At 39.8% G+C, this 15,754-nt stretch overlaps 1 protein-coding gene across 6 annotated transcripts in view; it reads right to left on the bottom strand.

Moving 5' to 3' along the window:
• SLC38A11 (solute carrier family 38 member 11) overlaps positions 1 to 14,756 on the bottom strand; it is a 37,645-nt gene extending 22,889 nt beyond the window's left edge. The window contains exons 1-8 of one of the 6 annotated variants that reach the window (XM_030580427.1): positions 14,453 to 14,484; positions 13,444 to 13,629; positions 10,375 to 10,492; positions 9,834 to 9,908; positions 7,167 to 7,301; positions 5,186 to 5,251; positions 3,145 to 3,251; positions 709 to 788 (exon numbers count right to left, since the gene is read on the bottom strand). In XM_030580427.1, the coding sequence (XP_030436287.1) occupies positions 709 to 788; positions 3,145 to 3,251; positions 5,186 to 5,251; positions 7,167 to 7,301; positions 9,834 to 9,908; positions 10,375 to 10,492; positions 13,444 to 13,488 (626 nt within the window). In that variant the 5' untranslated portion in view covers positions 13,489 to 13,629; positions 14,453 to 14,484. Of the gene's footprint in view, positions 1 to 708; positions 789 to 3,144; positions 3,252 to 5,185; positions 5,647 to 7,166; positions 7,302 to 9,833; positions 9,909 to 10,374; positions 10,493 to 13,443; positions 13,630 to 14,433 lie in introns of those variants that run through there. The other 5 variants (XM_030580426.1, XM_030580431.1, XM_030580429.1 and 2 more) reach the window with 5 other exon arrangements.
• Between the last annotated feature and the right edge of the window lie 998 nt (positions 14,757 to 15,754).

Raw genomic sequence — 15,754 nt, 5'->3', positions numbered from 1 at the left:
CACTCATGCGCCATTCCGGGAGGAATTCTGGGAACAACTGTGTCTTAGGAGCCATGATTTCGCTGCCAACACTCCACCATGCAGTGGGAGTATGTCCACTGAGCATTCTTTGTACAGTTGGCTTGCTACCTAGATTAGTGCTAGGGCAGAGCATGGCTATGGCCATACTTTCCCCTTTGGAGTAATTCACACACCAGATGCTAAGCAGTCCCTATGCTCTTCCAAGCACACAACTGCTACTGTAAATGGTCCCTTGTTCAGGAGATGCAAGAAATAGAATGCCCCTGCTTGAATCAGGCATAAGCTAGCTTTTTGTCTATGGAACCTGCTGCAATAATGGACAATCTTGCATGCCATGTGTAAAATGTTCTAATCCCAGGACACAGCTGCACAATATAGATGAGTTAGGGATGAGATTTGAGCCATAATCTGAGTAAACTACAGAAGAATTTAAACCACCACATACATAGCTGCATCCCTTCCTTTTCCCTATATCATAAATTCTAATCTCAATAGAACTGAACAGCAGGTTTAAAACAACTTTTCAATTTGCTATTAGTAAAATGTATGTTATTTCCAGTCCTTAAAAGAGACAAGACCTGGTGTTTTACTTCTACACATACAAATGCAATATAATCATAATAGAGAAAGTACATGTGATTTGTAAAATTCACTCTGTGGCAGCCAGAAGTGATAAAAAATACTTACACTAGTGGGCTAAGAGTAGCTGCCCTTATCATCACAATGACCAGGATTACAGCTGTTAAAATCAGAGAAATAAAAGATACCTGCAAATTACAATTCAAACATTTTATCAGTTCGCTGGTTGGAATTTCAGTAGTTTTAATAATGCATTATTCTATTTGAAAACTTTCTTCTTTCTTCCAAAAAGTGAAATTAATAGCATAGATACATTTTTTAAAGTGTCTGCCTTTCCAGAGAAGCAGGTCTTTGTTTTTAAAGAAGCATTCCAAGATTTCCAAGTTTTATTTGCTGTCATTGTCTTTTAACGGCTTTATGACCAATTGAGCCTTTAGTTCACTGCTTCTACAAAGAGATTGTTTGCAGAAATGCTGAGCATCTTTGATTATTTCTTTTAGAATTGTGAGTGCTCAGCAGCTCTGAAAAATCAGACCCACTGTAGCTATTTTATGAGTAAATGGCAAATGTAATTATGGAGGTACAGGACTGCTGTTTGTGTAGCAGCAAATATGGCTCTCTTCCCTTGTATTTTGAGAATGCAGGCTGGCGAGTCCCTTCCTGTGAACAGCAATGTTTTCCTGTATCTGAGTGGTTGTATAACACAACATGATCTGAAATTACGAAACATCAGACAGATTCTACCCAGACTTAAGCAAGTACAACTTCATGGAAGTCAGTGAAGTTGCATCTGCTTACAGCTGGTCTGAATATGGCTTTATATCTTTTAGGACACATGAGACATCTATAAACGTTTTAAGCTTAAGGTGTTATAAAGCATGCAATTGTAAAGACATTTAATATACATAGGCCTCAATTTTGCATTCTGATAAGCATGGACACTATTGCTTCCCCGCTGTCATCATTATACAAATGATTTGAGCTACATTCTTAGGGGGAGATGATGATGTAAGATTAAGTAGCTGCAAACCAGACTGTGGTTGCCCCCGGGCATAAAAAGGGTTGCAGTTTGGCAGCATTGGTCTTAGAGCCAAATGCACCTTACTTCAGTCAGCTGAGTGGCTTTAGAGCTGGTCTACACTGGGGGAGGGCGGGAATCGATCTAAGATACGCAACTTCAGCTATGTGAATAGCGTAGCTGAAATCTAAGCATCTTAGATTGATTTACCTCTCGTCCTCACGGCGCGGGATTGATGTCCGCGGCTTCCCCTGTCGACTCCACTACCGCCGTTCACGCTAGTGGAGTTCCAGAGTCAACGGGGGCAATTTCGGGGATCAATATATTGCGTCTAGATGAGAAGTGATATATCGATCCCTGAGAAATCAATCGTTACCTGCCAATACAACGGGTAGCCTAGATGGACCCTTAGTAAGGAGAGGAGCTGATTAATACTCTAGGCAAGCCACCAAAATGTTCTACTCTTTCATTACAAATTAAAATTAATTTAAATATAAGCAATCCATGCCTGTGAAGAAAGTGATCAAAAATTCAACAGTCAAATCTAAAACTGATTTCAGAGCACAATGAAGAAAGTTCATTTTTTTGAAAGTTCCACATTAACAGAACTAGAATTTGTTTTTAATACTTTTAGAAATTAGCAATATTTGCAAGCAATCCAAGCAACAAAGGCAATATTTACAATAAATGAGATTTTATTCATGCTAAGAGGGGAATGTTTGTTCATTAAAATATTTAGGGACTTCTTTTATAGAAAATGATAATTTAATGAAATTACAGAATGTTGAGTTGTTTTACACTGCTAATAATTCCATCATGTCAACACTTGCTGTAAGTATATTTCATTTTCATTCAATCAAGTTATTATGAATTTAAAGTGCTTGTTCAAAATGTTTAAAATGTAAGTGTGATAAGTCCCTTTATATTCATTAATGACCAGATTGTGATCTCTTTTTCCATGTTGTATAGTACCTTGCAACATAACTATTCCCATTGAAACTGATGTAACTAGTTGGGGAGTAAGGTACTACCCCTTCGGGCCCTAAATTTGATGTGTGGTTTCTTTAGGAGGGAAGTAATAATTTAATCTCTCAGCTAACATGATGTTATTGGATTGTATTCTGTTGTATTTAGGACTTTAGAATAAGTCCATCAGCACCATGACTATTCAGTCATAATGTTAAATTCACTTGTCTGAGCCACACAAAAGGACTCTTCAAATGTATTCTACTCTCCTAACATGCACCAAACATCCATTTAAGTCAATGAAAAATCTTCCAATGACTTAAATGTGCAGTGAAACATGCCATGAAATCCCAATGAAAACAACTGGGAATACACGAAAGAAGGGAGAACAGAACAGAGATGTGTTTTGCAAAGGAAGATTTTAGCCTATCAAGTGCTTCATTGTGCTGTAAAAAACTGTTGGAAGTGTAACTGGACATTCTCTAGCAATATAATAAGCTGCATTTAAAACAATGATTTGATATAATTGAACCAAGATATTCATTGGCATTATGATTTACCTTTGCCAGTTTTGCTATGTCACGATAGAGAGACATAGGCAGGGTAAAGATGATGGTAGTACATAGAATAATGACTTGGCGGTAAGTAAGCAAGCTATCTGGACCAACTAAAACGTAAAAAAAATATATACACATTTAGATTTCTCTAAGAAATGGATGTGAGGAAAAGATAAAGTTACATTTGAAATTCTAGTAGCAATGTACCTTAGACCGTGCCCCAAACTGAAATCAAGGGAACTCCCACAGATGTCAAGGTTAGGCATTACCTGGCCTTAGGACAGATACACCTGCCCAGTGCATGCTCATAGGGATTTTGTGAGAATAAGCTGAGCACATGCCAACATATGTACAGTATCGTGTGCATCTAACTATGAAATTCTCACCCTTCGTGTGTAGCTATATTATAAACATCTGTGATGGGTGGGATTTTTGAAAGTGCTCAATGTTGGCCTAACTACTCCCACTGAAATCAGTAGAGTTTTACCATTGACTTCAGTAGAACTCAGTTAGGCCAAAGCTCAGTGGTTTTGAAAATCCCATCCTACCTGCACATCTATAGCCTCCAGCAGAAAAATCTAGCCCTCCAAAGCGAGGTCTGAAGCAGGATCAAAGTTTCAGCTGGCTAATCAGTCAGTCAAGAACAAACCCAAGAGTGTGTCTTGGCCCATTCACTCTACACTTGCATATGGCAGCGGACAGAATTTGATGTGCAGCTCACAGTGCACCCTGGTTTTATTATTGGTAGTTTGCTTAGTTCAGGGGTTGGCAACCTTTCAGAAGTGGTGTGCCGAGTCTTCATTTATTCACTCTAATTTAAAGTTTTGCGTGCCAGTAATATATTTGAACGTTTTTAGAAGGTCTCTTTCTATAAGTCTATAATATATAACTAAACTATTGTTGTATGTAATAAGTAAATAAAGTTTTTTAAATGTTTAAGAAGCTTCATTTAAAATTAAATTAAAATGCAGAGCCTCCCGGACTGGTGGCCAGGACCCGGGCAGTGAGAGTGCCACTGAAAATCAGCTCACCTGCCGCCTTCTGCACGCGTGCCATAGGTTGCCAACCCCTGGCTTAGTTGAATAGGTTTGTGTTGTTTTAACACTCATGCTGGGAAGTCTGATTTTTTTCCGTGTATCAGAGGATATTTTATTTAAAAAAAAAACAAAAAAGCTTTCAACAGGGCCATAACATTTTGGATTTATCATTTTAGAGAATGTCCTAAGTGGTACATTTGTAATACATGTTCAGCTATGTAGAAATGTTACTGTTTAAAGAGATGTTAAAGAAATAATTTGCATACAATCTAACATTGATCAACAGATCAACAACAGTTCTGGATGATTATCATAGCTGATCCCATTAAGTACTAGAGTGCAGGATATGCACTGCACAGGCTTAAGCCATGACCCTGCAATCATATGACCTGGTACAGGAATCTACTACATCTGCTACCAGGACTGGGGCTGTAGAGTGCAGGAGAAGCACATGTAGACATTAAAAATATATAAATAAGGTTCTTTTTGATTATTAGGGGACTGTACAATAGGGATTCATAGAGGAAATAGGGGCCATATTTACTTTAGACCAGTGGTTCTCAACCCGCAGCGGCATGTGGCCCAATTAGCACACAGCTATGTGTGCTAAAGGGGGCCCTTGTGGTGGGGTCTGGGATCCCAGCTGCCCAGCGCAGTGGGGTCTGGGCTGCCCTGTCACCCAGCGCGGCGGGTCAGGTCTGCCATCCTGTCACGCATGGCAAGGGACCAGGGTCCCACAGGGTCAGGGGTCTGAGGCTCCTCACATGGTGGGTGGGCAGTTGGCTGGCCCCATGAGGTCTGGGGCTCCCAGAGGGCCCCACCCAGCGGGGTCCAGGGCAGGCAGCTGCCTGGCCCCATGTACTGGAGGTCTGGGGTTGGGGTCTAGGCTGCTGCTGCCCTGCCATCCGGCCCCTGCAGCCCAGGTAACACATTGTTGACCAGAACTGCTTTAGACTGACACTCTACCTAGTTAATCTGACCCCCTAAAATTATATATAAACACTTACCTCCAGGAATTGTTTGAAAAACTTTAGTCAAAGTGTCTCCTGTTATTATGTTGTAACTAATCATGGCTTTAAAAAAGAAAGATTGTTTTAATACACATCAGATAAGATATAAAGACCCAAACATATAATACAGACTTTTAGATTGCATTCAGCTGAAACCCTTGTCCCACATCCTGGCTGCTTCTTTTTTTGGCTGGTTTTCTGATCTCCCTGCTGCATTTAGCTGCTCTTCACAGCATCCTTTCACATTTGTTTTAAAAGTTAAATCAAGAGTTATAAAAGCAAAACTGGGAGCATTAAGTAACAGACATGAGAACTTGAAAGGGACCCAGTCAGATGAGCAAGACTGTTGAATTTTGTGCCCAAGACACTTACTTCAAAAGGAACAAAAAGGCTTTTATAATTGCCTCTGCTTTCAGCAGTGATTCACGGACAGTCAGACCACTTTCAACTTCTAGTTTCTATTAGAAAAAACAAATTATGTGCATTCAACAGTTCTTGTTTTATCTTTATAGCTAATCCCATGGGATGTTAAATGCATGGGTCTGTATCACCACATACTGTAACTTGTAAAATCAGCTATTGTCCGTACTTGTTCAAGAACAGTAGTCGATTTTACAAGTGGGTGCCACTAAAACTGAACATTTGTCCATCTGCAGAGATCCAGTTCCACAGTGTCTCAGATTTAAAGATGAGAAGATATCAAGATTACTTCAAGTAGCTCTTACATAGACGTACATTTTAAATGGCAGGTGCTATACACTATGTAGTGATGTCTGTCTAGATAAGTGAGAGTCGGATAGAGGCAGTAAGTTAAAGATTCCCTAGCTCTAGTTCAGAGTCACTGAACTCTGTCCAGTATAATGGCAGAGGGACTAAAAACGATAATCCAAAAAGGAAACTAAAATACAGGGCTCCTCATTTAGGCTTCCATTGACTTCATTAGGAACCTGAATAAGAACTGAAGGATTGGGGTCCAAATTTACACACACACATTTCTGAACTAGAAAAAAATACACACATATAGGTGTAAAAAAAATATACGTGGTCTTTATTACCCTATCTCCATTCGTTTATATACACACAAATCCTATAAACACTTATGCATATACTGAACTTTACTACTGATAGACATTTGCTTAAGTTACCGAGTCTTTGCAGGTTAGGTCCATGGTCTTTATTATCCTCCTCTATTTTGTCTGATAAAGCAACTATTATTTTCCATACAGAAAGATTATGGGACAAAGTTTTCCAAAGTAACTAGTGATTCTGGGTGTCTCTACATTTGAATGCCCAACTTGACACCTTAAAGTGGCCTGATTTCCAGAAAGGGCCGATCACCCACTCTGTGGATTTCAGGCCCCTTTAATGTACCTCATGTGGAACACCCAAAAATTGAAGCACTTGAAATTACTACTTACTTTGGAAAAATCATGGCCATGGTCAACAGAACAGATTTTTACATTAAAAAAAAAATGATAAAAGAACCAAATATCAAAGCAGTAGTCTCACATATGTGTTCTTTCCAGCACACCCGGACCTATCACTGGCTCTTGAAAGCACAAGGTTCAAGTATAACTAGGGTGAAATCCTGGCCCTATTGAAGTCAATGGAAGTGTGGCCAGTGACTTCAACAGAGCCAGGATTTCACTCTTTAGAATGTATATGATAACCTGATTATATACACGCTAGAAAGTTTTCTTATTTCAAGTAAGCAAATATTACAAGACAAACTCTGAAGCTTTTCGTTGGTCTATAAAGATGTTTATTAAAGGATTTGTTTTCTTGGGTTTTTTGTGAGAGTCATGAAAAAATTGCCTAAGGATAGGTAATATTTCCATTTCCTTGCCAAAATAATGAAATACAAACTAACTCTTTTCATGAATCCATTTTTAAGTATTTTTAACTTCAACAGTGTCTCCCACTGGTAATTCAAAAAGGATAGTTAATTATAAGTTTACAAAATGGATAGTGATCTTACCAATAAATGGATATAAAAACTGTAGTGTTGAGAGAATTAGGTATCCTATAAAACCATACGATTTATTGACCAGTTCTTGGTAGCTGTTTGTACCAGAGAGGTTTCCTCCTTTAATCAGTAATATAATGGAATAATCTGTTAAAATAATATGAACATAATATTTAAGATCTTAATTTTTCTACATCTGTTCTGAAGAAATAGTTTTCAAAGTATTTAAAAAAAAAAGCAAAGAAAGCAATCATTAACTGAAGCAACTATAGTGAACAGGAAGGGGAAGAGAAAGGAAAACATTATGGTTCAGTGTGTGCATATTCCCAGTGATCATCCTCTGGAAAGAGAGGGATTTGCAGGCCTATGGTTGTGGCATCCCGACTGTCAGAGATCCCTGAGAATCCAAAGAGAATTGTGTCTGGGACCCCATGGGTCTCAGGGTTTCCACATGAGGACGAGCTTCCCTGCCTAGGGAGTGTGTAACTCACCCTCATTCAGGATGATTCTTTCTCCCTCTCTTGTAGTGGTTACATCCCATATAGAAGTTGATGAGCCTGCTACAGGCCTTTTGGATTCTTATCCAAAAATCAGTTATGAACATTAAATCATGATTTATATCCTAGAATTATCAACTAACACTACAAAAAACTACTCGTTATCTTTTTCTTCCAATCCACTGTAGTGATTCAAGAAAACATCTTGTAAAATCGGCTACTATACATACTAGTCTGTAACTTTACATTTTTTTTGTTAGAAATTGTCTTCCTGCAGCGTATGCTTAATACAACAGTCCTTTTTGCTAAACAATTCTCTCTGCTTGTGTAATATTTTTTATTTAATAATGTCCACCTTGAAAGTATTCTGTGGTATATTTTCCATTTAGAGGCAGAATTATATTAGCATGTTGTTTTACGGTTATCAAATGTGCAACAAAATGTGTGGAATTATTCATGAAAAAAGAAAAATAAACCACTTCCAGGTAGAATAGTGGTGTCCTTCCTGCAGCATTTGAATCTTTAAGTTGTGACCCTTAAGGGTGACTATAGAAAGAAGAAAATTTGTATTTGATTATAAATGGAGTCACACCTTCAGTCTAAATCAGTTCCATCCCTATGCCTTCTCAACTGTCTGCCACTGCTTTGCCAGCTGAGAATTGTGGGTAGGTTTCTGCTCCCTTTGCACAGCGGAATAGGGAAAAGATTCAGACTCAAACTACTAAATTTGGGCCACTGACCTCTGAGATGATATTGTTATGGTGGGAGTCACCAAATGTTGTTGTTACAGAGTTTTCCAAGGTCTTTTCCCTACCATGAGAATACTATTCAGTCTCTTGGTATGATTTCAAATCAGGACCCATAAACAGGTGTCTGAATTGAGTAGTCTCAACTCTTACCTACAACAAATAGTTCTTTTGATATTTCCTATGGATAAATACCTGATTATTAATGAAAATAGCTAGGGAGACAGCCTTTGCTACAGGAATTTTAAAAATTTGTCCAAAGCTTTTAAGATGGCCTGGATGAATGGGTGATATTTTGGGGATGACTTAAATTTCTGTTTAATTCAACAATTATTATGAATAGTTATATTTGGGCTCCAGTTTTGTTTGAGGTTTACCCAGTGTTTGGATTGTCTATTGTTAACCTGGTTGATTGCATCTTTTAACTGTGATGCATAATTATAATAAGCCAAATTAGAGGAAACAAATCCATTCAATTTTGTAGTTTTATACAGAACTTTAGAACTCATCCTTTGTGTTTTATGTTTCCATATGAATTTTAGTAGTGAATCCTGCCATGTTTTAGTGGTGTATCAAAGATACCAAGAAGGATGAACTGAAACAAAAATAAAAACTTTGGGTGGACAGTAACTTCATCTTCACCTAGACAACCCTACTATCCAAGAAATTTTGTATTTGTTCCACTCCTCCAAGTCTTATTATTTTATTCCATGTTAGAAGGTAATTTGTCTTAAAAAGATTTTTGTTTCTCCACAATATTTATTCCTAAATATTTTAAAGATTCCTTTATCCACTTAAATTTATGTGCCACAGCATGTTTGGGGATCAGGTTAAAAAGGCTGGTCACAAGGCTTATTCACATGGAGAAGAACTTACAAAAAGAGTCCCATTGAAGTCAATGGAGTTTACTTAGGTAAGTAAATGCTTACCATGAGACTCTGCAATTTAGCCCTTTAATGAATGAAACCTAAAGGAATTTAGGTCAATTTTTGTTGAAATTATCATATAACTTATTAAACATATTAGTTTCAATCTATGTTGTGAATTTGGAACACAAATGGCGTACAACTCACTTGAGGATCAGGACCTTATATACATCAAAACTTTTTAATACAAACAAGTGATTTGTAAGAATAACCCTTATTTATATCTCACACTAATATCGTACTCTAGTGTAAGAAACTAGACTTCCCCCATAATGAATCTCCCAAAATAAGCAGCTTTAAATAATGTACAGCATAATTCTCCACTCTTGCTAATCTGCTCAGAAGATTAATGAGGTAAGTAAAAAAAACAAAAACAAAAAAACCTCTTCCTTTAATATAAAATTTTAATTCACAGACATTATTATTTAGTTGTTATGAAGTTCAACTGAGACTAATTTTTGCAAGACTAGTTACATTTTCACTTTAATAGAGCAACCACTTTCATGGTACCTGTGATATAGGCAACACCAACTAAAAGCAATACTCCTAATGGAAAACCAGCTTCCTTCATAGAATAAGGCAATCCTGTGAATAATGAAACAAAGAAAAGATTAGAGAAAAGCCTTTTTAAATACTTGCTATTTATTTGTGGTGATCTCGTTGTAAAGGAAGCAGTATGTTTAAAAAAAAGTCTATTATTTAGTTCCAAAACAGGAGCAAACAGTTTAAAGTTGCTCAGCACTGTCCTATATGTGTACATCAGACTTACTTCAGAGGGATCATTTCTGAGGGCAAAGGGTAGTTCAGTTCTTAAGTCCAAACAGTACTTCATCTCTCTGCTGGGTCTGCTAACAAGGTTGCACATTATTCAACACAATGGGGCCTCTGATCTCAATTGGCACATGTAGTGTTCTCACAATACAAATACATTATAATAATACCATAGTCATAGCAGTAAAGTAATATGTGTGAAAAACATGTTTTTTCTCAACTGGAGATTTATACATATATGAAAAGGTGATTAGATTAAAGTGAAAAAAAGTGTATTTACCTATTATTCCCGATCCTATGATAGAGTTGACAACATTAAAACCAGCTGATGGGAGATCACTGTTTCCTCCTTTAATCCTAGGTTTACAAACCAAGGCTGTTCTGTCATCTGTTTCTATCTATTCCCATAAGAGAATATTAGCGTTATACAAAAACATATTAGACCAGCAGAGAACAATTATGTCAGGCATGTTTTGAGTCTTACTAAGTTACAGAAGTATCCTTTATCAATCTTCTGCAGCTTGTTTTGTTCTGACTAGGTATCAGCTTCACATAAGCTTCAGAGGATGATGGCCAAAGAGCTGTTCTCAGTGAGATTTTGGCCCCCAAAGGATGAAATGGGATCGATCAGGTATTCTTCCAAGATTTCAGCCACATCTGACCAAGCAGTAGAAAATAAACCACTTCTGATTTGAATTCTTGGAATTGAATCCATCCCTCTGATTTTGGTTCTCGGGCTGATCCAAAATCAGAGTATACAAGGATCTGAAGAAGTGCCGACTCAAGGGTCCAGTGCTGACTTTTTTCTGCTTCTAACAAATAATTTCTTTCTCAGCTAAAGTTTTAGACCACAGTGAATAGCTAACTGATATTAATAAAATTGGCCTGCCCCAGTAAACCACCATGTGAAAGACCCAAATTCAAGGCAAAGCTTAGCCTCCCACTGCAATAGCTAGAAGTTTTGCAGAGATTATGTTCTCAGCCTCTAGATGGGTAGGAAAGGGAAAAAGGTTCATCTTACTCTAAGCACACCCTTCTCATTTGGCTGGTCCACACTAGGGGGGGGAAATCAATCTTAGATACGCAACTTCAGCTACGTGAATAACGTAGCTGAAGTCGAATATCTAAGATCGGATTACTCACCCGTCCACACCGCGCGGGATCGATGTTCCTGGCTCTCCGTGTCGATTCCGGAACTCCGTTGGGGTTGATGGAGTTCCGGAATCGATATAAGTGCGCTCGGGGATCAATATATCGCGTCTAGATTAGATGCGATATATCGATCCCTGAGCAATCGATTTTAACCCGCCGATATGGCGGGTAGTCTGGACGTGGCCTTAGAGAGGCAATACACTGGTCAGGGAAATATAGTTCCATCAACCAGGAGGTCAATAAATGCAGTGATATGTAATTAAAAGGAGGAACATAGATTTAATGAAGAAAATGGCAAATCAGAATTAAAGTATGATGATTTAGCTTGTATACACCATGATACTGAAATCACCATCTCAGAGAGGTAGGAGCTTGCTAAATATATATATGAGTAAGGCTTCAAGTCTGCCACAGAAGTCATAGATTCCATGATTTTCTGGGACCTCCGTGACTTCCACAGCCACCAGGTGCGACTGACCCCAGGGTTGTCCAAGCAGCTTGGGTGACTCCAGGGCCAGCTGCACCAGCCCCCCTGCAACCTGTCATGGACAGGTCCTAGGCCTCCCTGGCCAGCAGCGGTTACGGTGGTCCCAGGCCACCCCCGCCAGCAGCAGCAGCATGGCAGTCTCAAGCCGGTGGGGCCGCCCTCACCCCCAGGACCAACGGGCACCCCAGAGGCCCCCCTCCAGAACAGCAGCTGGAGCCCCCGAGAAAACCAAAGATTTAGTCAGGGGTATATAGTACAAGTCATGGACAGGTCATGGGCCATGAATTTTTGTTTATCACCCGTGACCTCTCCATGACTTTTACTAAAAATGCCCATGACTAAATCTTAGCCTTACATACGAGGCACTACAAAAATAATTCAACTCAGATGCCTGTAGCCAACATTGCTGGAAAAAAAGTTAAATATGACTGATAAACCAAAAATCGATTTACTTCATAGGAATCTGTGCAGTGCCATCATCTGACAAGCATGTAAGAGCATCACAACAGAATTAAGTAGCTACATGGAATTCTTCAAAGTTGCCTGCTGATGACAGCAGTGTACATCATCAGCAATTCCACTGGACTGGAACAATTTAGGCTCTCTCCTTCACATTAGATATTTGCGTCATTCTTTGCAATCTATCATTTCTTTGACCAAAAATATTTTTTGCTTACTCAAAAAATTGTACTATACAGATCAGAAACTCATTCTTACTTTGTCTCATTTCTGGATCACTGCCTAATATGCAAAATACAGATTTCTACCTAGTCTTTAGAACAAGTGACTTTGTGGTCAGACTGAAAAAGCATCCATTAAATATAAATCCTTATATTCAAGCTTTGTGAAAATGAGTGGTCTAGCCTGGACGTGACCCTTTTAAACACTTCTACTGTTGCAGAACTGGCCTTCAGTCTTAGCAACAGTATCAATAAAACATCTCAAAAATCATTGGAATGCTAGACTGTATTTGGTACACATAGGAGAGTAAAAGCCCATGTTAAGAGATATACATCCAAAAAATCTGATTCTTTAAGGTTATCAATTTGTGTCAGATACAGCAGTATGTAGTATATTAAATTAACAGTTTATTTTAGGGCAGTTAACTCACACTATTAACTCAAAAAATAGTTGCCTATATAAGACAAAGCCCCTAATATCAGGATGGTTCCAATAATAATGGGACATGTGGTCACCCTACCTGAAAGTGAGAATAGGCATCTGCATGGTACTTTTCTCTAAGTGGACTTGTAGGCTCTAAAATTTTACACTGTTTTATTTTTGAATGCAGTTACTTCTTATACATAATTCTACATTTGTAAGTTCAACTTTCATGATAAAGAGGATAAACTACAGTACTTGTATTAGATTAATTAAAATATTTTTTTACAGTACAAATATTTGTAATGAAAAATAAATATAAAGTTAACACTGTACACTTTGTATTCAGTGTTGTAACTGAAATCCGTATATGTGGAAAACATCCAAAAAATTTAAATAAATGGTATTCTATTATTATTTAACAGCGTGATTAATTGTGTGATTAATCATGATTTTTTAAAAATAGTTTGATAACCCTAGTTTATTCTGATCACATGCTTACCACATGTCATGCATTTTCATGTTGGATAAAATGGGAATTTATTCTTGCCTTGGGATTCTTCACAAATTATCTAATAACAATTATAATACTTTGTTCTATTATAGCACCTTCCATATGAGGATCTCAGAGTTCATCATCTTCTCTATATACATGTTTCTAAAGTGCCCACTACTTCAGCAGAGTTAGAATCTTTAATGAACTTGCTCCCCTTTGATTTTCATGTGAAAAACAAAGGCTCGGGGTCATTAAGGGACTGATCTTCAGGCGCATCGAGCACCCACATCTCCTGTGAACTGTTCCAAGTGACAAAAGAAGCGTAAATTGCGGCGTGGAGGGAGGAGTCAGGATTAAATCTCAGGCTGCCTGACTTCTGCTGCTGTTTTATCTTTCCCCGTTCTCTATATTGCTCATGTGGAGCCAGTGAGACGAAGAGAGATTACCAGGAGCAGTTATTTCTGGTGACTGCCCACTGAAGACTTTGAAAGTCTATTTACCAACAGTTCTGTTGCTAGCAACGATTTTCATAGCTTTTCCCCTTTCCATTTTATTTGTCTAACCACCTCTCCTAGCATCATTTGCACTAAGACAGCTGTTTGGTGAAGCCTACAGCTAATTAAATATTGACATTGACAGTCTTTTCCCAATCCTTAATCACAAAGGTGAACGCGTAGATCGTGCCTGAACTCGTACACTTTCTGGAAAGTTTTGGAAAGCTTATTTCGTGTCTTAAAGTTTGTTCATAGTAAATGCAGAAAAGTGCTTTAAACAAATAATTGAAAGACTTTCTAAAAGTGAAATGTAGCTGGGTGAAGGGCAGGCTTGGGTTCGTTTCCTCTCTCCACACCAAGGAAAGAGTTAGATGTCAGATACGGAGCTCCCAGGCCAGGCAATAATAGGAGGATTTCAAAGCGTTGGGAATGAGCATGTTGCATGTAATACCCCTCGCCCCCACGCCGCCCGTACCCCTCCAGTTCTGCGTCTCCAAGAGCGAGCAATTTTAAACACTCCCCGCAAATTCTGGTCTGCGGGAGGCTAAGCTAAAGGCACTGCCTGTCTCCACCCGGCAAAGAAATGGGGGAGGACTCAGCGACACTGACCCGAACTTCCCCGTGGTACCTGGTGAGCAGGGCTCTGCAGCTGGCGCTCCTGGCGGGCGGGCTGCTCCATCGCGGGGCGCCGGAGGAGGCAGGCTGGAAGCGGAGCAGCAGCTACTGGTCCTGCTGGGACGCGCGTCTGCGGCTGCCCAAAGGAGCCCCTGCGCTGACTGCCTGCCCAGAGCCTGCAGCCAGCAGCCGCGGCACCGAGAGGCGGGGCGCTGCAGACTGGTGGGGGGCTCCAAGAACACGTGCCGCAGGCGGGGGGACGTGAAAACCGCCCCCGGTTTGTAGGGAGGTGTGTGAGCTCCAAGCTAGAGGTCAGGGGAGACCTGCCCTGGGGCAGGGAGTCAGTATTTTGTTTACAGACAGGCAGGGTGATTAAGATAAGAAAGGGCTGGTGATTAAAAGCGGCGGGGGGAGGAGGGGGCGTTTCAGAGAGAACACAGGGGACTCAGAAGAAATACAGCCAAGCCCTCTGAGCCAGAAAAGGGGGAGGTTTGGGGAGTTAGGTGAAAAGAAGAGGCCAAAACCCAGGGAAGGGATAGCAGTGGTACAGAGAAGGTCCCAGTCAACCTGCAGTACTTATGTGGCCCCATGACCATGGCGGCTGGGTGCATCACAAGGTCTAACCTATTTCTCCTCACAGCCCCTTGGTGAGGTAGAACACTGCTGTTATCCCCATTGTACAGATAGGAAACTGAAGCACACACTGACTAAAGGGCAGATTTTCAAAGGTATTTAGGCACCTAGTGGGATTTTCAGAAGTTTCTAGAAAGCTAGGTGCTTCGTAAACCCCACTAAATGCATCTTTGGGTGCCTAAAAAGTTTTGAAACTCTCTTTAAGGCACTGACCTGAGGTCATAGAGGAAGTCCATGCGGGGAGTAGAACCCAGGTTTTTCAGGGCTAGTATGCAGAGGGGCTGAGCCCACCCATGAGGAAAACAGAGCTGCTACTTGTACCCTGAGCTTCACTCTCCTCCCCTGCCAGCACAAGAGGAAGATTTGGCTGAGCAAGAGCTGGAGAAAGGGTAAGGTCAACAACTGTGAACAGTAGTGAGAGAACTAGGCAGAAGAGTAGACCAGAATCAGGTGTGTGCTTTCACACACCCCTGGAGGATTTCCCTCAGAGGTAAAAATAAATATTTTGCCCCCATATTCCCTGTGCAGGGATCCACTCTGGGAAGTTCGGCGCATCTCCAAATGGTTATAAAAAATGTTTGAAGCCTGGCTTCTGCATCCAGACCAGTGTGTAGGGATGTGTCTGTGCAGAGCCCTGTTGAAATCAAGATCCGAATGAGTTCAGGTGTGCTGCTCACAGGAG

This window comes from Gopherus evgoodei, chromosome 11, assembly GCF_007399415.2.
Source record: "Gopherus evgoodei ecotype Sinaloan lineage chromosome 11, rGopEvg1_v1.p, whole genome shotgun sequence".
Taxonomy (NCBI): domain Eukaryota; kingdom Metazoa; phylum Chordata; order Testudines; family Testudinidae; genus Gopherus; species Gopherus evgoodei.
This window is presented reverse-complemented; position numbering and strand designations above follow the sequence as displayed.